The sequence below is a fragment of the Lycorma delicatula genome, chromosome 3, assembly GCF_047948215.1.
Source record: "Lycorma delicatula isolate Av1 chromosome 3, ASM4794821v1, whole genome shotgun sequence".
Taxonomy (NCBI): domain Eukaryota; kingdom Metazoa; phylum Arthropoda; class Insecta; order Hemiptera; family Fulgoridae; genus Lycorma; species Lycorma delicatula.
Genome location: NC_134457.1, coordinates 111,977,717 through 112,000,517, shown reverse-complemented (window position 1 = coordinate 112,000,517; position 22,801 = coordinate 111,977,717). Strand labels below are relative to the sequence as shown.

The 22,801-nt window shown below is 26.1% G+C and overlaps 1 protein-coding gene across 1 annotated transcript in view; it reads right to left on the bottom strand.

Moving 5' to 3' along the window:
• Positions 1 to 22,801, bottom strand: part of tok (tolloid-like protein 1 tolkin) — a 200,120-nt gene that overhangs the window by 3,196 nt on the left and 174,123 nt on the right. Inside the window, exons 13-18 of the mRNA XM_075360396.1 lie at positions 20,696 to 20,704; positions 18,409 to 18,595; positions 16,548 to 16,801; positions 9,178 to 9,391; positions 6,602 to 6,852; positions 2,332 to 2,504 (exon numbers count right to left, since the gene is read on the bottom strand). Of these exons, the coding sequence (XP_075216511.1) occupies positions 2,332 to 2,504; positions 6,602 to 6,852; positions 9,178 to 9,391; positions 16,548 to 16,801; positions 18,409 to 18,595; positions 20,696 to 20,704 (1,088 nt within the window). The remainder of the gene's footprint in view (positions 1 to 2,331; positions 2,505 to 6,601; positions 6,853 to 9,177; positions 9,392 to 16,547; positions 16,802 to 18,408; positions 18,596 to 20,695; positions 20,705 to 22,801) is intronic.

Sequence of the window (22,801 nt, the reverse complement as noted above, 5' to 3'; positions counted from 1 at the left end):
GTAAATTGATACAAAAAAAATAATTACAAAAAAATAGAATTAGGTTTATTTCACTTCGACAGCCCTCTTGCTATATTGCCAAATGTTGAAAATGTATGATATTGCAATATTATTTTAATTATGTTTTTTAAATAATGAAAAATATATGTATATATAAAAGAGGAAATGCTAGTAAAGAATTAATTTTGTACAGCAAAGTTTTGGTAATTAAAAACTTTTTAAAAATATTTTTTTAAATTCTATAAGGCAAGGTTAATGTAAAATTAGTTATAAACTTTTTACTAAAATTCTCATTAACTTGACCTATCAAGAATACCTTCTGGTCTTTATTTCAGAAATTTATTATAAAAATTCCCTAGTAAATGCTGAATACTATCTCAACAATAAAATTAGCCTATTTCACAGAATACAAATTTTCTTAACTGAATAAAATTTATTTTTATATGATCCACTTGTATACTAAATAAAAATAGAAGTAAAGAATATTTATGCAAAATATTAACAAAACGTTACATTAACAACGTCCAAATATAATACAAGCAAATCTAAACATAATGACAATAACAATATATATAAAATTTAAGAAATATTAGAAAACTCATTCAGATATATTATATAAGAATTATGTTCAAAATAAATGTTTTATTATCTTATGTATGTAAGAGTAAAAAACATATTATTTAACACAAATGTTACAGAATAATTTTATAATTAAATGATGAAGATAATTTTTAAAAATTCCTTTAACATTGCATAAATACCACACTTAGAGTAGAACAAAGAAAATATGTATAATATTAAAGAATTATTTACAGAACTAACAATATTATTTCTCAGCATTTTTCTAAAAAGTCAGAGTTGAACAGGCAATAAACTTTTACTTCTTACAAAAGTTTATAATTTGATTAAATTATACAAGTTTTTTTTAAACTTGTTTACCGTTAAGTTATTTGATATAATTTCTAATTTTAAAATTAGTTACTTATTACATAAAATTAAGCTTTGTGCCACTGAAAACAAAGAATTATCATTACTACTTCTGTTTTACAAGTTTGTTAGGGGCAGTACTCTAGATTGTTAAGGCTAATGTAGACCTTCATTTTCCATCTTACCATGTTACGTAACTAAATTTAAGTATTTCTTCAGTTTTTAGGTTACTAATAATTAAATATACCTTTATTATAGTTATTAATTAAATCTGCAAAAGTTACAACACACACAAACATACATATATCACATCTAGTTTATAAATATTTTATTTTTATCACGAGTTAATTGTGATGGTTATTGAACATTAAATATTAGATAAATCTTTAATTCTAACTTGGAACATTTTTTATATTACAGTAACTATTTATTTTTGAACAACTGCAGTCTTAATACCATAGTACTCAAAAGTACTATAATAATTAAGTAATAATCTTATATCCATCAAAATTTATTTACAAATACTTGTTACTACTAATTATACATTGAACTTATAAGTACAGTTGCTTAGAATGAATTATTAGTTAATTTAAAAATATGTTCAGTATTTTTTAAACACAGAAATAAGTAAAACAGTAGAATCTCATAAATATAGACTTCCTGCTAGAATTGATTAAAAAAAATTAAATATTTTTTACAACTTTTTATTTCCACTTTTTAGATAGATTTGTATTAAATCTTGGATATAGAAATTTATCAATTTTGTAAACATTTTAATCAAGGATAATTAAAAAATAAAGATTAATAAACTTACTGACAACCTTAAGTACGATTCTCATTAAATCTGAATTTTGGATTATGTGGAACAAATATAATCCCAGTAAATCTACATCAAAGGGATTCTACTGAAAAATTCTAAACCTACATTAATATTTAAGACTAAAAACAAATTGTTTTTATTTTTAATTCATAGAAATTACCACTTTTGGGAATAAACTTAAATAAAGTTTGGCACTATGTTTTTTTGGGTTCAATTTGCATAAAGTATACACCACATTCTCAATAACAGAACATAAAGGTATATTATATTTGTTGTCGGAATCAATCATTTAATTGTATTTTAGTTAAAAAAATACATTAGTAACTCATTATTTTAAACAAATAAAATTCATATACCACAGTCATTATGAACACATCTCCCATAGTCCTTCAAAATGAGGCTTACTACTCACAACACAGGACTTATAATACATGAAAAATTGATAAAAAATAATTTTAGAGTAAATTAATTTTAAATAATAGTATTAAAAACAGCAGTAATATTTTTTGTCATTCACTGTTAAATCTTATAACCAAAAATGGAACAATAAAGTCCAACTTAGTGGATAGATATTAAATTAATACCAGTTAGAATTTGATTCCTCCTCCTCCTCTTCTTGGCGTTTGTATGATATTTCTTCATTGTTAACTGCATTTGTAGCTACATATGATGCAGAAAATCCTTTGCTTACCATACTGTCATCTGAACGAAATCTTACAAGTAGAGCCTCATTAACCGAAAATATTTCAGTTGGATTCTGAAAGAAAAAAAAAAGAAAAATATACATATTCAAATATGTATGTATATATATATATATATATATATATATATATATATATATATATATTTATACCATTTGTCAAAAAGTATGTGCTTTTTTAATCTATTGACTTTATATTTGTAGTTATCAAGACGAATTTAAAAAACTTTTTTTAAGGGAAAGAATTTTTAAATGGTATAACTGTAATGCAAAAATATAACAAAAAATAAATTATGAATAAAGAAAAAAATAAGATATTATTAATAAAAATGAAAACTATAATTAAATAGCAAAACTAAATAAAAGCATAAAAGTTAGATAAAATATAAAATACATGTAAATGGTGTAAAAATGTATTTTTTAAGTGAATAAAATATAAACGATTAGCATTTTTATATTATTTAAATAAGCAAACAATCATCAATGAGGATGAATATGTTCTAAATTATCAAATCAATCTTTTCACCAGAATATATTTTTAAAAGTATACAAAAGGAAAAGAATGAAAATGTAAAAGTAAACTAAATCAAAAATTTAATATTTGTTAGTATTTAAGGTAAGAAGTAGTGAAGAACAAGAAATTCTGAGTACAAAGAGAAGTTGTGCAGGGAATGTAAAAGTATTAGCTCTCACAAACATAGAAAATATGTTGAAGAGAGAAGAATGAGCAAAACAAAGATAATTTGGACATATTAAGAGATTGGGTAGAGGAAGATGGCATTTGAAAACATTGAGTTGGGAGATAAATGGGAAGAGAACGAAAAGAAGACAAGGAAAGGGTAGCTAAATAAAGTTAACAGAAACATTAAAAGAAGAGATGGGAAGATGAAAAGGGTTATGGGGAGAGAGTGGTGGAGATATGAACAAGTTGAAAGTCTGTGATCCATCACCCAACCCAGGATAATGGACAAGGGGAAGAAAAAGAAATTTATTAGTAAACACTATGCTTAATTAGTTAAGGTATAAAACATCTCAAGAACTAACAACACTTTGCAAAATAGTTCTAGAAAAATTATGAGTGTAATAACAGCTTTCAAAAAGAAACAAATAAGTATGACAATATTTTTGTTTATTTTAACTATCATTATACAGTTATCTGCTTTGAGACAGGTCCCTTGTGCCTCATCCTTCACAAATTGTTCACAATTCCCCTCTATCTCCAACTAGACTTTTAAAATAGTGATTGCCCCTATTTCCTTTTACATTGTCTATCATTTTTACTATTTTTTGGCCTCTTTTTTGCACTTCTTAGTGACCTTTTAGCACTGTTTTAATCCACAATTCTCTTCTGATGATATCTCCCAGCCAGTAAGATTTCTTATAGATTAAGCACCTACTCTCATTGACTCTTTTCATTACTTCTTCATTTTTTACATTTTATATCCATTTAATTTTTCTCTGTCACCATTTTTCAAATTCTTCCAGACTTTCTTTTTCCCTTTTTCTTAATAAATGTTTCAGAACTATGTAACCATGTTGCAGAAGTAAACTTAAACATAACACTTCACAGAATGGTTCCTCAGTCTCATCATAATACATAATTATTTCTTTCTGTGAAATACTATTTTAACCATTACTATTCTTGTTTTTATTTTATCATTTCAAAAACATTCGATATAATATGTATTTCATATTAATTTTATGCTTATATGCAAGAAGGTATGAAACCTTATGGTATCTGAGGAAATCACATATTTATTATCTTATCACGTACAAAGTATGACTTAACCTCAGTCAAAAAAAAAATATTCATCTTTAATCAATTTTTGCATGTTATCAATTTAAAATTCATCAAATAATGTCCAGTTAACTTTATCCTAATATGTAAGCATTGCTAATTATGTTTTAACAGGATTGTGGGTTTGAATCCCAGTCAGGCAGTCCCTGATCTTACATAATAAAATATATTTGTTTTGTTCATTACAAGATTAGTGTAGATAAACTTTGAATATGTATGAACTAGAAAAAGTCAGAGTAACAAAAAGATGAGGTAGCCTTATTACAAAGGTACAATGTTCACACTCCCCATTAGGACTTTATTTATCAATATTTATAAATAAATTAGAAGAAACAATATATTTCTTAATAAAAAAAATAATAGTATTAATTAAGCAAAGAGCTCTTATCATTATATTAAACCATATTATATGTAATCAGTGTTTCCAGCTTTAGTTCTTCTTTCCCAATTTGCAGAAAATAAATAATGAATACCACAATAATTAATAAAAATATTTTTGTATTTCTACATTTAGTCCATTTGGGTCAATTTTAGGCATTAATCTCTCTAGCTGGCTTATGAAATTGTTCAAAAGTTTCTTGTATTGTCATATGGTTAAAATTTTCTTTATCAGAGTAATAAACAATTATTGTATTTAATTAACTTTACTCTATATACTTAAACTAGTATAGTGTAAGTAAACCAATATAGAAGCAATTTCTATTCCGTTTAATGTTTTCAATCTTGTATTTTTAGTTTACTGTGGTATAATTGCACAATACCGTATATGAAATATTATCAAGGGTAGATATATTTGGTATCAAAAACCAGAATAATTTTAAAGAATCAATTAAAGAAATTATTTTATGAAGTCTGTGTGTCTGTAACTTCACCATTGAGTATATTGCTGTACCATATCGATTTAAACTTAAAATAACAGCATGAAAACAAGTAAAGAAATGTTAATCAGAAAAAGTTTCCTGTTTAATCACAACTGGGACTATGCTTATTTTTTTTTTTTTCTTAAATGATACGTGAACTGTGAATTAGTGTGTTTATAAGCAAAAATTTGAAGAGTTTTTGTAGCAAAAAAATAAGGTAGAATCTTGATTCTTTCATAATTCAATTACAAAAACTAATAGAGAAATAGTAGCAAATATTCAAGTGGTTCTACAAATAAGTCCAAAGTTAAGAAAATTTAGTAACACAGGTGTTATAAATCATGAATTAGTGAAATTAAATGTTATCTGCAATAAAAATTATATCTAATATACTGCACTTAAATTCCAGATAATTATTGTATATTTAATTGGATAGTTAAGAGCTTTTATTGTTGTTTTTTTTTTAGAATAAATACAGTAAAACATCTATTTTTCTAAGAATAAAGAAAATTTATGTTGAAAATACATAGAAAATTTTGTTGGAACAAATGTATGAGTGGCAAAGATTATAATAATTGAAAACTAGCCTGTAGCTATGTATGTGAGTAAATAACTATATTTCCTTTTTTGGGTTTCATAGTTGGTAATGTTTTCTGGTAGCTTTCATGAGAATGGACTGGAAAATTTCCTTTATTTTTAAATCTTATGCAAATGTTTATATCAAATTACTTTTTACCTGGTTTTTAGTATGGGGTATGACAAGCTAGAAAATAGAACTATTGGAAATATGATCTTTCTAACAATAGCAATATATATAACACTATAAGTAGTAATAACAATTCTATAAGAACAATAAATTACTGTATAATAATAATATATATATATATATATATATATATATATATATATATATATATATAAGTAAATTTATGTAATAAATTGAAGAAAGTTAATGGAATGTACAGTGGTAGTAATTACAGAACAATGAAATGATGACTGCTGGATACATTGTTTGGTTTTCCAGGCTTTGCAGGATCTTGAAATAACCTTAATCATTTGAATAAACCATCAAATATGTCATGCTCTTGTCTTTTCATTGAACCTTTCTCAGACTAAAAGTGAGACATGAGCCGCTGCAGCATAGAATGTTAATACAATTGTTAAGTTTCTACTTAAGTCTAATTAACAATAAAATTAACCAATTGTGTTAACAAACTGTAGGCTAAAATATTTTAGCAAACAGTTTTAAAGTGAGCTGTTTTATTAACACACCTTATTAACAGTTTACTCTTATGATTTCTAATAACAGAGGATTTGGGAAAGTATCTTAAAACAGAAATTAGCCAATTTAATGCAAAAGATACAGAACTTTGTTAGCAAAATCTACTCTACCATATTTATTTACAATGAAAAACAAAATGAGAAATTTTACAAAAAAATATCTTCATTTGATTATTTATTATAAGGACAGTATTAAATTATAGTAGCATACTTACTGAATTCCCACAAAACCTTCCATATGATGGACCACTAGCATCTAAGCCACTATACACTTCAACATAATCATACCCGCAATCTTGCTCATCTTCAACTTCAAAAGTAAGGAATGTAAGATGCACATTTTGGCCAGGAGGAGCTTCAATGGTCCAATCACAATCAGCTCTATTCTCATAATTGTGATCACCATACTTGGAATGTGAATACAAATGTTTAACTCGACTTGTTGCTTGTAAATGACCACCACATGCTGTAAAACATAAAGATCATCTAATGTAAACATGTAATTGTATAAATATATATCATCAGTCTGAATTTCTGTTTGAACTTCAATGATGCCAACACTAGATATTACACAAAACTAAGGCATCACTACTAAGATATATGCTAGGGAGTTGAACTCACAGCCATGAGCACAGCTAAGTAATTGTATATATTCCTTTGAACTTAGAAACATGCACTATCTACTAATTTACATTAGATGCATATTCTGTATTTTCCACAAACTAAAATAACTAGATGGCAGCATGGTTTGAAGAGCTCAGTGATAATTATTCATTTAAATTTCACTACACTTATTTGATGCACATCATCTTAAAACAATATAATTATTTAAACATTTAGGTAGCACAGCATCATAACTATGCTTTTTCTGACGAATTTTGTAAATTTAAGATTTATGTGAAAAAGTGCGTAGCTAATTAAAATAATTTTTTGTTGTATATATAACAGATCTCTGATCCTTTTTTATGATTTTTAAAATTATAAAGTATAAAACTATGGTTAATATAGTATTAACAATATGTAGTAATTCGCTTTAATTGCAGGTTTCATCAGACCTCCTATTTTAAATCTAACTTTTAAACTAAATCATTAGTTTTCTTTCATTATTATTATTTTTTTGTTTCACATTTGTCCTTTTTCTTTGATATATTAAAAAATATTTTTTTTCAATTTTAATTGCTATTCAAATGATGAATACTAATAATTGGTATGATCATTTACTATCTACTGGAATGCTTTCAAAAAATTACTTCCTTTTCAGCATGATTAAATTATTAATTAACAAACTATTCATCAAATTACTAATTAAACTACCATTAACAAATAATTTAAATTATATTAAAAAAAATATATTAAAAGCATAACATAAAAATTTCCAGAGAAATAAAACCTTCTTTGTCTTTAGTCAGAGTCCGTGTGGTATTAAAATAGATTTCATTATATGAGTATACAAATAGACTTTGACAATACATTATTTAAGCTGACAGAATTTTTTAATCTAACCATTATGTACCTTAAATTTTAACACTTCAACTCTTAGGACTAAAAAGACGGTAAAAATTATTATTTATATAGTGTTATATGTAAATTATTATATAGATGCTAAAAATTATCCTGCATCAAAGTAATCCTGAAAGTAGAAGGTAAATTTTGAAGCAAATTGTTGCCAGACCTAGAAGGGAAATTTTTGTTTTACCTTTAGTCAAAGGTACACAGCATTTATCGACTGATAAATGTGCATAAAATTATGACATTTTTTAAATAAAAAAATTACAAAAAATAAAAATTTTTAAGTAAAATATTTCAGCCAAAATTTCAACAATTAGGATTTAGAAACACATTTCAAATATGGAAAAAGAGAAAACTGAGAACTGAAGAGATATTCATTGAACTTTTTATTTTTTATGATTAAATAAGACTGAAATCTTCAGTAAAGAGTAATCAGACAAAAGTACATAATACATTTTCAAGTTTTAATCTCTTTTAATACAATAAAATAAGGTTTAATGTTAGGGCAGTAGTGTGATTTTGGAGTAATTCATTTTCTTTTTTTTTTTCAATAAAAATTTTATTCATCATCTCTTCTTCAGCAAAAACTAAACTTATTATTATGAAACTTAAATTTATGAAAATAGAGGAATATGATACAAGTTTCAAGAATTTATAAGGAATATAAATAAGTTTTATTCTATTGGATGAATGTAACTCGTGTTAGTTTTTTTCCTAATGTGTATGTTTCAAACAACAATAAGCAATCCTATGAGAATGATATGTATACATGAGTGTAGTCTTGTGCAGACTCAGGCCGACTATTTCTGAGATGTAAGGTTAATTGAATCCCAACCATTAAAGTTCACAGGAATCCATTGTCTAGTATTTAAATCCATACAAAAGCAACTAACCTTTGTTAGGATTTGTACCTCAGAATGTTTGACCGCTACTAACCTGGTGCTTGAAATCATATTGTTCAGATAACAAGTTATATTTTTATGGCTCATTATTCCATTATAACATGGTTGTGTTATAATGAAATAATGGTAAATGAAATAAATTTATGTTTTCAAGTTTTATCTTTTATATTTACATATCACAAATAATTGTTAAGCAATAATTAAAGATGGCCATGAATAAATTTGGTTCCGTCAATCAGTTCTAATGAATACAATAAAATACTCATAAAACATGTTAGTAACAAGTTACTAACTTTAATGTTTTAGAATCACAAATAGTTCCATCTTAAATAAAATTTATAATCATATTTGTCATGTTTGCTTGTCTAAATTATACATACCTGTACTATGTGAAGCAACAAATCCTTTTCTTTGAACAGATGCATCAGATTTGAATACCATAAACATTTGATTACTAGTAGCAATTATTGGATGAGGAATTTTTGAACCACAAAATCTTCCCAATGTATGAGCATCAGGTGAATCACCATCATAAATGACAATGTGATCATATGCACATTCTTGATGAGGTTCCATTTCAAACTCTGTAAATATCTTTAAACAACAAAACAAACAAAAAAATATATCTTCAGAACTCAAAGAAAACCTTTTCTGTGACAAGTTAAATGAAGGTTTGAAAACTTAAAGATGAGTGTCAAACTAATAATCCTCTCTAGACTGATATTTTTTATTTCAAAATTAAAGTATTACTATACCTATTAGAAAACAGCATGGTAAAGAATTACAATGAAAAATTGCAAGTTTTATTTTTGAATTGTATTTTTAATAATCTTAAATACTGTTAGATACTATTTACATTTTTATAAATAAATCTTAATTAACTATCCACTAAGTGTCACTAAATCTTCTGAAATGTAAAGTTCTATTTTTATTAATTCCTCATAACTTACACCAAAGTACTAAGAATATAATTTAGAATGTTAGTCAAGTATTGTGTATAAATGATTATTCTAAAATTGCAGAGAGCTCATAAAAAAGAAAATTCCATAAAATGTTTATAAGTTAAAATTAATATATAATGTTTAATGTTTATATTAATAGAATTAAAAATATTATTTAACTCACTACAGAGGAATAATATGAATCTTAAAAGATTAATTTTGGTAAAACATATATATATAGATATATATATGTATGCATTTCATAAGATGCAGTATGCTTGCTATTCTTGAGTCATTTTTGGGAGTAGCTTATGTTTATGTTGCTTTCAACAGTTAATGGCTGAAAGATGTTTTGCATACCTTAAATCAAATTTGTCTTTTAACACTGTTTCAATTAACAGAAATAATCCCAATCAGTAATGACATTCCAAAAAATTTCAATTAGAATGAACCCCACAGATTACAGCATTCCCTTATTCCACACATTTTTATCTAATGACCAATTTTAAAATTTACAAAACCCTTTTTAAAAAGGTGAAAATAAAAATAATTCACCAGTTCATTACAAAATTCAAAAGTAAGACAAATATTTCTTATCTTACTTTAATCCCACATGATATTACATCATTTAATCAACCGCTATATATATATTAGTATAAAGAGATGTTATGTACCAATGGATAATACTATATACAGTTTTATTTTTTACATTTTTAAACATTTTTATATCTATATTAATGCAATTCACATGCTTCTGTTAACTCCTTTTTTAAACCATTTTCCAAACAATAAAATTAAAAATATGAACTTACAAAAAATCTCTTTACCTGTACTCCAGTAACTGTGCTATTCATGAAAAACACAAACTCTCTAGAAATGAGAGTAATTATTTAGTTTTATCAGTTACAATGCAGCTTATACCTTTTCATATTACAGTTTCTTCACTGTTCATGGGCTGCTGTCATAAATCAGTGAGCTACAGAGGTGATTTGTGTGACAGACACTTAAAGAGTTTTCATCCATGCCATTTCACTCACTAATGTTTTTACAAAAAACTGATATCTCGATGGATAAGAAAATTTGCACATCAAGTAGTTATACTTGATTAAAGAATGCACAGTTCAGTTAATGTGAATTCAAATGGTCTTTGAAATTTAAATTTAGCTGCATTTACTTTTTCAAAAGAGATGCCCAGTAATACAGCCTTCAAACATGAAAAACAGAGTGTGTCATGAAATAGTTTCTGCTGTTAGTTTTACTGGTTTTCGCTATCCAATGTCATGTATTCTTTATATTAGATGATGTGTACTCATTAGTATGTGTTTAAAATTTACTAGTTAATACTATGTTTTATCTGTTGAAACAGAGAATGGTTAATTTAATCCCAGTGATACCATTTTTTTGTAAGTGCTCACCAAAAGCTACATGTTTCCTCCACAGCACTGACAAAATAAAACATTTCTTTTTTAAATGAAAATATGCCAAAGAAGCTCTTATCTTTCAAAAAAAATGTCTGTTCTAAGTGTTCTGATTCTAGTTACAGATAATTTTCTACTTTTTTTCAATGAGCTGCAAGGAGGAATTCCTGTCATGAAATCCATGATGTTGGCTACAAAACCTGATAAACACTGCTCTCAGAACAAGGAGTGTGCTACTCTTTCATTAATTCTAGGTTACTGATTTTGGAGTTGGAAATTGAGTTTAGGATTTTTTTCAATTACTAACATTATGGCGAATAGCTAAGCTATACTTCTCCACAGCAGAAATATGCTTTCTACTGTTCACATATATCTAGCTAAAACGTATTTAGGTAGTTGTTTGTTTGAGTACCTTCAAACATATCAAGCCTCACAGAACTTTTTCTTTTATAGGTGATCTTTAAAATGAAAGAATTATTTTTAAAAGCCTTGTTCTATATTTATATTATTTGTATATTCTATATTTATATTATTTTTTCTACTTTTATATTAATTTATTATGCCATTTTTTTTAGTTTATTTTATTTTTTTTACATATACCAAGCAGCTAAAAAGTAACTTACGACCCGATCTAACGTTTTTTTTTTATAATTGGTACTGGATGCAGTTTGCAACATTCTTCCTTGTACTGAGGGACTACTTTAATGAGCATATATTTCACTCTTTTGATTTTTAAGCTGCGAGGAGGCAACTCAAAAATTTCAAATAGGATGAAATTTTAAGGAGCTCTATGAGATGAGAAAAATGATAAAATTAAAACTAAATTCTGACCATCCAGTCCAAAATGGCAGCCAGCAATGTGTTTGTTTCAGATAGCTAGAACTACAGTTGATGCCCCTTTAATTTTTTTGTTGTTTCAGGTATCTCAATTCTCTCTTTGGAAATCTTCTCTAATAAAAGAGGCTAACTTATAAGCCCCAATTTAGAGTATTCGACCTTCATGGTGGGGCAGCGGCAGGGCAGCTCAAAAACTTTAAATGGGAGATATGGTCTTGTGATATGTTGTTTTAAAGGTGTTTGTGAGGCAAGCAAAACAATATTAAAAAAAATTAAATTCTGACTATTTAAACCAAAACAGCAACCACAAATGTCATTACATCAACTAAAGATTGAAAAAATTAATTATTGAAAATTAACTTATTTCTCAAACAGTTCTTTAAATTAAATTTACATTCTTGAGGAATTTTATTTAATTTAAGTAATAACAGTTTGTAATTTATTTACTTTTTCATGTGTAATTAATTCTATCGTTTATTTTTAAAAAGTCCAAAGTCCTACAATCTCTAGTTAAAGTCTTATGATTAAAAATACCACCTAATAAAGTTATTCCTGTTAAGAAATAACTGAATACCTGTTCAATACTACTATGTTGACCTATCCAATGATTTGAAAACTGCTAGTTCAACATATTTCTCACATTGTGAATATAGTACGGAGGAGTACCACATAACTAGAAAAGCACATCTCTCATAAATAAAGGTTGTCCGTTTGGTCTGTGAGCTACAACAATTTGATTGTTGAAAGCTGGAATTGTCTGCTCAATCAGCAAAACAGAGTACATATCACCATCTAAGTTACCATTAATGGCAAATGGTCAAAGAGTATGTCACCTATTATTCCAGCTCATACATTTATTTAACCATTCTGGATGCTGGGTATGATTTTCACAATATTAGTGAGGGTTTTCTTGGGACCAGTACCTACTATTATGTCTTTTACAGCCCCATATAAAGTAAATGTGCTTTGTCAGTGAACAATATGTTGAAGCAAGAAATAGTTCTTACTGTTTGTTAATCACTGTGTCAAAATATCACTGAATTCAATCCTCCTACCAAAATCATCTTCAGTAAGTTCCTGTAGTAACTGAATCTAGTATATGGATGGTATTTATGTTCGTTTAATACTTTTTGCACAGACAACCTTAGAAAAATTATTATTTTGTGCAATCACTCTTGCTGATTGTTAATTATTAAAAGAAATCTCTGCTAATATTCCTTCCTCAATAACTTCATTTGTACTGAGTCGACCAGTATTTTATCATCTAAAGCACTACCAGTGTGTTGAAATTTTGCTATTCCTGATCCTGGAAATTGTATGATAGGATGCCATGTATTACCTCTTCCTTTGTATGTTTTTATTTCTCTAGATAAAAATACTAATTTTACTCTTTTTAATTCCTTGTACAAATTAAATGAAGTATTCTGATTGCAAAATATTTCGGATTTCAGATTTCAACAGAAATATCCATTTTGGTCATCCGTGAATCCATTTTGACTAGCTTCGGCATGATGTCTGTACATACATATGTATCTTGTACATGTATCTTGCATAACTCAAAAACTATAGCCATAGGATGTTGATCCAAAAATTAAAAAAAATTTGGATTTTGGACGTTTTCTTAACTGCAGTAATAAGCCCTCATTGAGAGCTTTTCAATGATATATCATAACCGGTACTTATTTTCACTGGTTCCAGAGTTACAGCAAAATGAAATTTTAATTAATGAAATATTTTGATCTTTTAAGGAGACTTTTAAGGAGAGATTGGTTGAAATCAGACTTTATCTCCTTTTCTTTTTTTAACTTTTTTTTTAATTTAAATATATTGATTTATTAATAATTAATTATTAACCTGTGATTGTAAAAAAAAATGTTTAAAATAAATAATTATTCAATAATAACAATTAAAAAAAATCACAACTTATTAGTGAAATAAATATTATGTATTTTTAAAAATTTGTATATGTAATTTAATAGGCATTATTGTATTTATGTGTATATGTAATAATTTGGTGAAACATCTGATTATTTAATATTAATTGAAAATTATAATTTAGAATTGTATTATTTTTGGATTTTATACTTTAATTTTATTTAATTATTCTGGAATTTCTGTTTAATTTTATTTACATTAAAGTTAACTACAAAGTGACTGAAAAATAGACCCTCACAAGAACAACATATGCACCAAGATATACGTACCCGATCTTTAATAAACTGCAAAAAATTCTTATCTTTTAGTTAATTATTCCTCTGATATTGTCAGACAATATTCTCCCTAAGTCGGAGTTGATCATCATTTTGTTTATTTGTTTTCTGTCGCCAATCATTTAATCACTCTTTGGTTTGATATAATTCTTCTGATTTTAATTTGTGTACACATTCTCTAGTTTTCAAATTTTCACTCTTTTTGTATTCATCCTCTCTTAATCTTTTTATTCTTTCATTGGTTTTAACATTTCCTTCCTCTTTATTTTTATCATCTTCTCTTAATTCTTTTATTCTTCCCTTGTTCTTAACAATTTCTTCCTCTTCATATTCATCTTCTTTTAGTTTTTTTTAGATATATTTCTTCATGTTATCTTTCTTTTTCTTGTATGATTGTTTCTTTTTCATTTTTGATTATTCACCAAATAATCCAATAATAAAGACTTCAAATGAAATAAGTTTAAATGAAATGCAGAACAAAATATGTATATATAAATTAATAAATAGACGTACAAGCATATGATGTCCACATCAGATTTTTTGAATTGAAAAAGCATTGTTTTTTTACCCGAGTTTTTTTGCAGATTATGGTTTTTTAACATAGTTAAAAAACAAAATTAAGTTTCTAAGACAAGTTAAACTTTTTTTAATCTAAATTAAGTTTTTTTTTTAATTTAGATTTTTATAATCTTTTTTACCTTTTTTATGTTTGACCTCTTAATTCAAAGTATTTTAAGGGGAGCATACATCTGTAGATCTAGCTATCTGAAACAAACACATTGTTGGCCACATTTGAATGACCATTGGCCCCATTTGAAATTTTTGAGTCCCCTCACCCCTCAAAAATCAAAAAGAGTGAAATATATGTTTTTTGATGTAGCATATCGGTACAAGGAAGAATGCTGCAAACTGTATCCCGTTATAACAATTATAAAAAAAAAAGTTCGAAGGGATATAAATTACTTTTCAGCCACCTGGTATGAATATGCACATATATTTGTATATATTTATTTTATTTGAATAAATGTACTTATGTATTTGTTCAAAATATGATGTGTAGTTCTATAAATAATATTAAATGTATTTTACTAATAAAATTAATTTATGAAACGTATTTTACCAAATTTTTTTTATAATTTAAATATTCAATACTGCCAAAAGAATAATTTTAAGTGAGGACTGTACAGCATGAAATGAACTTGCTTCAGCACTCATCTACTTTTTTTTCTTTCTCCATGTACATTCATAAACATAAAATAAAGTGTTTTTTTTTTTTTTTTTTTTTTAGCATTATTAATGACTTTGAATTAGAAATTAATTGAAGAACCATTACATAGATCAGTGAACCAAAAGGTACATTGTTTTAAGATTTTCTGAGAAAAGTAAAATTTTCTGAGAGTGATTCAAACAGAATTTCTGAGGTGCAGTAATCTTATTTCTGGTTATTTATTTATTTACAATGTTTCATTAAGCAGTTATAAAGTAGTTATGTTTGCATATTATAAAGCCTGAACATGAGCATGAAATGCTGTTCACCTATAAAAATTTAACTACTAAAAAATAAGATCAACTTGGAATAAAATCTGAATGTCTTAAGTTATTCACAAAGACCAAACTCTTGATAAATAATTACTAACATTTTTTTGTAGCAATTTATCATCCAGGGTAAATTTTAAAAAAATCTTGAAAAGCAAAAGTTAAAGGCTGGAAAGTATATAACTTATAGGAAACAACTTTTTAATGTTAAATGGCATTATATCTTCCAAAAAATCTTATTTACTCAGACAAGATCATATTCAGCAAAAACATATAAAAAAAAAACTTGTAATTTAATTACAATTTTTATAGAAACTTTTCAAAACACTAATACTAAAATATGTATGATTTTTTTTAAGAATATTACAGTTACTTATATCTATAAATACAATAGTGTTTGTTTATAATTTTTTATAAACCCAGAGTACACAGAATAAAAAATCTGGCTAAAAATAAGTTGTATTTAAGGAAAGGGAACTTGTTTTTTCTCTACTCTGGTGATTAGAGATAATTAATTACAAATAATAAAAAAATTTATGCTTAAAATAACTTTAATTCTATTTTTACAGTCATTCTATTTTATACAACTTATATTCCGAATATATTGGAATTACAATTTCTACGAGATGATAGCAGTTGATAAGTAACAAATCACAAATGAAATGAGTAATTTCTGGCAGTTATAAATTCTAACAAATTAGTTTTATAATACAAAAAGGAATTGAAGTTGAATGAAATTTCTAATGTTAATGGAATAAATTAACATAACAGATGCATGCAATTTTTAGTATGTTTAAAATTTACTAACCAGTTTAATTCGATGACCTGGTGTTGTTGTAAAATGCCACACACAGTCTTTACGGCTGGGGTAATAGTCTGGATAATTAGGACTAGAAACTGTTCCTACAGGAGCTGTTAATTCATATTTACAACCTCCTTCTTTACAATCATGACCATTATCATGAAGTGTAAAACCATTGTGACATGAACACGTATATGATCCAATAGTGTTACGACATTCATGTTGGCAACCTCCATTGTTTGTTGCACACTCATCCATATCTGCAAAATTAAAATTAATTTTCTTCAAATAATTAATTACTATATTATTATTCATTTTTCAATACTTAAATAAACATCTACTGCAAAACATATTAGTTTCCTGATCTACATTATTACTGAATAGTAGTCAATTCATTTTTCTTTTAAATTTAATAGAAGAAAAATACCAAAGGTGTGTCTGTCTGCCTTCATAGCCACAATAAATTTTTGTACAGCCACTAAATGAGTTATAAGCAGACTTATCAGCAGTGTCTTATCAGAATAAATTAAGAATACTTGGAAAGTTCCACAGAACCTAAATCTTCTCATAGAAAGAATTACAGAATAAGAAAAATAGTTATATCCTACACTTATCTTGGAAATTTCTTCCAGGTAGCAGGCAGTTATCCTTCCCAAAATTCATCAAGAAACTGGGAATGAAAAATGTTAAAATCAACTAGATTTTTTATAGTGAAAGTTTTAAGCTTTGCCTGAGGCTGTCCTAGTTTTTATTTTATGTTAAGCTTCTTCTTTATAAACATTTTTTACCTATCACAGAATAAACAGATTAACAATCACTGATTTTATTGTTACCAGCTTTAATAATTATGTATTCTGCTTTTCTTCCAGTAACTATAGAACCATCTAAGACAGGATTATATTTTTATAAACACCCCATGCCATCCCTATAATTGCATTACTATCCAAATGAATTATAAACTATTCAACCAGAATTGTTGAATTATTATTTTTGGATTCATATTACTGAAGGTAATGTACTCATACAATAATATTTTAGCTCTGAAATGTATAAGTCGACTACTGTGTAAATTTATACCAAAAATTCTACTCTAATAAATTTTTTATTGATTTAGTATGTGTTGTACAGTCCATAAGTGTTGATTTTAAAATAAATTTATTTAAAATAATACAAAAACCTTATTGTAATCTGAGAGAAACCAGGTTTTTATTCATTGTTCATACTAAGTATGAACTCAATAAAATATTATTAATTTTTTAAAAGTATTTTGAATTTATATAATCACAATAACTTTCATTTGTGAATTACACAAAATAAAAACAAAATTTCAACACTTATTATAATTTTGTCACTTTTGTAACAATTTTTAGCTGATGAAGATGCCTGAAACATATCATAAATAAACATATCATTACAAAAACCAGTTTGAATTTTAACCAAACTCGGGTGAAAATATTTTGTTTTAAAAGGAAATTTTCTGTACATAAGTCTTTGTGTATCATTGAATAATTTTATAAAATATGCATTATCACAAAAAACTTGTTAAGCAGTCATTTAAATAAATTATTAAAATAAAACTGTTTACATCGTAAAGGGTTTCCGCGTAATATTCAGAGTTTTTAGCAACCAGATGTTTGGAACCTGCTTTATGCCAACAACAATTGATGTAGTTGTATACTCACTATCTAGGTTATTAAATTAAAAATATTTACTAAAGGTTTAGATATTTTTCTCTGGCTTTAAGATATTAAATATAAACCTCCTCAACACAAATCTAGAAATATCTCTGAATATATTCATTTATAATATGTGAAATAATTTCCTTAAAAATATACTGAATAAAAAACTAATATTATGATGGGAATACCTGTGAAAAAAACTGCAGCAAATCCCGACTTTTGAACAGAGTTATCAGAACTGAATTCAATTCTTAAAGCGTTGCCTTCTGAGGTGACTAAAGGAGGCAGACGAGAGCCACAAAACACACCATGCCTGCGAAGGACGTCAGCACTCATCTTGCTATGTACTTCGACACTGTCATATTCACATTCTTGCTGAAGCATTCACAATACAACAGATCCCAATCTGCATTTTAAAATTCTATCTTACACCAAAATTATAGAAAATACTACTTATTTTCTTCTTTTTTTTTTAATTATTATAATAATTTTTCCCATGAAATATGTTACTGATGAATTCATTTAATTAATTCATTCATTTCATTACAATTAAAAATATAAACCTGAGAGTTTGAGTATATCAATTAAAGGATCAAGTAGATTAAAGATTTTTTTAAAAGCTAAACATCACTGTCAATTTCTTTATTCTCAGTAATTTAAACAATTTCAACATTAGTTCAATGTAGTATTTTTATCATAATTCAGCATAAAAATATATATCTAAGAAATCCATTTTTTCTTTCTAAAATATTAAGAAATTAAATATTGTTATCACATTAATATCACTAGTATTTTATATGTACTACATTTTATTATTCAGAACGTTATTTCCTGAATATTTTATATTATGAGTTTTATAAACTCATTAGTTTGTAAGGAATAAAATTCCCATCTTGCCTAGAAGTGTAAATATTTGTGAATATCTACATCAAAAATCTTGACAGATAAATATTAAAAAATTACTTCTGCTTCTGGGAAATATTCAACATAAATTTAGCATTTGTAATAACCCATTCAAATTATTATTACTCACTATCCAAAAAAAACACCAGATAAAGCAGAATAATAGTCTAGAGAAGAAAAGGGGAAAAACTTTCAGTGAAAGTTAGAGGTAGAACATAGTGGAATAAAAATGGTAACAAAAGTTTGCATTATACTTGACTGACCCTTAAGTGACAATTCCATTTCAGAGAATATGTAAATAATTAGAACAAAGGGATTTGGAGTTTAAGGAATGGTGATGTTTTTTGTGAATAATCTATTCATTTTTATGAATATTTTAATTTATTTTTTAATCATAAAGGAATGGATTAATTTATTTTTTAATTTTTTAAGGAATGGTGATGTTTTTTGTGAATAATCTATTCATTTTTATGAATATTTTAATTTATTTTTTATATTAAGTATATATATCAGAAAATTATCAACAAGATGTTTTGTCAAGACAACAGTATAAAAGTAATTAATTATCAATTAATTATTAGATTACAATTATTTGATCTTATTAGGGATTTGAATGGTAATGTTCAATTCAGCAAGATGGAACAAGAGTTACAAAGCAATTTTAAGTACAAGTTTTTTTTTTTTGTTTTTAGGTATTGGATATTGTTAATGGTTCAGCAAATTTCTATAACTTTGTTTCTCTGACTTTAACTTGAAGCTAATATTTAAAAAAAAACCTCTTGACAAAAGGGTAGTTTATTTAAACAATCCTCATAAATAAATACAAAAACTAAAATAATTTTGATGTTTTATTAGCATTCAAGTAATACTGAATCTCACAATTCAAATCTCATGATATCAAAAACAATATGACAACACCAACTAAACTACAGTTGGTGTTATGATCAACAGTTGGTGTTGGTTTGTAAGTATGATATTAAATAAAATAAAATTTATTATTTTTATGTCCATGACAGTTGACAATGGAAACTAATAAAAATATTTATACACATATTTTATAGATATGTCTTTAATAATTTGTTTCAACCTTGATGCCAGAGTGAACAGCAGCATCAGTCACTGGTGTTAGTCACAAGGACAACTTAAAACATTTTGAAGCAAGTTATTAAAAATGTTTTATTTATAAGATTTTTTTAGTTACCATTTCAAAAGGTAATATAAAATAAAATAATTTAGAATGTGATTTCATAGATCAAAAGTAAGTGATGGCTTATCTATATATGAGAATAGCAATTGTAACTCAGTTGACATTAGTGTGCATTTTTTCTAAAAATACATTCTTCAATGTGTAATACTAAGATTTTTCACTTTAAGGCTAGAAATTCTAGACAATAAAACTGAAAAATGTATGTATTTTTACTTTACTTAAAAAATTGTACAGAGATTTATATATCAACTATGCTTACCACCAAAGAAGTTTAATGAGAGTAGAATGAATAATTTACAAACTAACAACAGTACAACTTACAAAATAGAACTCTCAATCTAAATAATTATAATATGCACACTCACCTGGAACACCTGAAACAAAATTTAAAAAAATCATATATAAATATACATATTCTCTGTCAAATATTCATATGATAAATGTTTAGTGATATATTAATAAAGTAACAATAATAAACGTAATTTTTTTCATAACATGGGACATATGAATTTAATATGCCTTTAATATCAAAATTCTAAAATCAGAGTACTTCTAACACCATTTTGTTTTATTTTACTTTCAAAATTTGAGTTTTGAAAATTATTTGTATATCAGCTGGTCAGTTATGTATTGTATATTATATCATTAGTTAATTGGTAAACTTGTAATTTAATGTTCTTTATTAATGGCAACCATTATAAATGGGTAAGCAATGCAAAATAATTAACAATAACATAATTATGACACATATTATTACAACATACTCTTTCTGAAGAAAACATCCATGAATGATTTTGATCATGACTACATTCAAAACATTAATAAATTGATTTGCTTTATTGCTAATTTTCACAGTAATTCTTCACTTAGTTTAAGAAGATAATTTCAGTGAAGTGAAGTTACATAAATAACTTTGAAAGCAGAGAAAAATATTATATTTTAAATGATGTAGGCAGTTTTGTTGTGTAATGACACCTTTAATCAAACTCAATTAATTACACTGATAACATAATTTTTGTTTCCTAACATGTGATACATGATTTTAATCTGTTTTTTGATGCTCAAAACAAATATGAACTCAGAATCGTTTTATTAACCACCAACTCTGAAAAATTTTTAAATTTTAATTTAAGAATTGTTTTCATTTTTCAACATATAGTTAACATTTTAAGCTTCTATTTTGTATCTTGTTAGGTCATTTTTATTGTTTAACTTTGTTAACATAATTTATAAGCTATAAATAAGAAATACTAGACAAAGAATTAAATCATATCATAGTCGCATATTATGACATCATATCTAATACTGAAGAGTGAGCCTTCATAGAAAAGATTAATCATGTCTGTATAGGTCAAAACATGTTGCTGAAAACACAGCTGTGTAGTTTGTATTAAGCACTGGATTTAGGAATGAATTAATTTTGTTCAGTCTTATTGCTGAGTTTGTTAACAGTGCAATGTCATAATGCCCTGAAATTGTGTAAATGATGTGGATTCCTTTTGTTATGTGGTGAGTTTACCGTAAAATCAAATAGAAAAAAAAACTAAACCTTTAATTAAAAAAGCATATCATTTGTACTTTCAATGTAAAATTGGTGATCAACATAAGGCGTGGGCTCCTCAAATAGTATGCACTAATTGTTCTATATAGGAACACTATTGGTGTTCCTATGGTTTGGTGTGAAACAATGGATCACGCTACCAATGGTTACTTTTGTTTAACAAGTGTGTCTGGAATTTCTAAAAAATCTAAACATACTGTAAAATATCCTTCATTGCAATCTGCAATCAGGCCTGTATCTCACAGTGAAATTATTCCAGTTCCTAAGCCACCTGTGAATGTATGTTTCAAAAGCAGCAATGAAGAATCTGGCAGTACTGAAGAAAACAACAATGTTTTGATTTTGAATTATCTTCAAATAAGCTACATCTTATATCACAAGAAGAATTAAATGACTTGGTTAGAGATTTAAATTTATCAAAAAATCAAACTGAACTGTTAGGATCAAGACTGCAAGGTTGAAATTTACTTACAAAAAATACAAAAATTTTGGGCTTTCAAAACCGACAAAAAGAACTTTCTCAATACTTTATTGATGAAAATAACTTGGAATATTGCACAAATATTTATGAGCTTATGTTGCACTTAGGACAAGTTCATAAACCTGAGGACTGGCACCTTTTCATAGATTCATTCAAGTATAGTTTAAAAGTGGTTCTACTTCACAACAGTAACAAATATCCTTCGATACCAATTGCTTATGGTATTAATTTGAAAGAGACATACGATGTGATGAAAAACGTTCTTGAAAAAATAAATTATAAAAAACATAGCTGGAACATATGTGGTGATTTGAAAGTTATAGTTATTTTGTTAGGCATGCAGTTAGGTTATACTAAGTAAATGTATTTTCTTTGCGAATGGGACAGCCGAGTTAAGGATAAACATCATGTTACCAAAGAGTGGAAGAA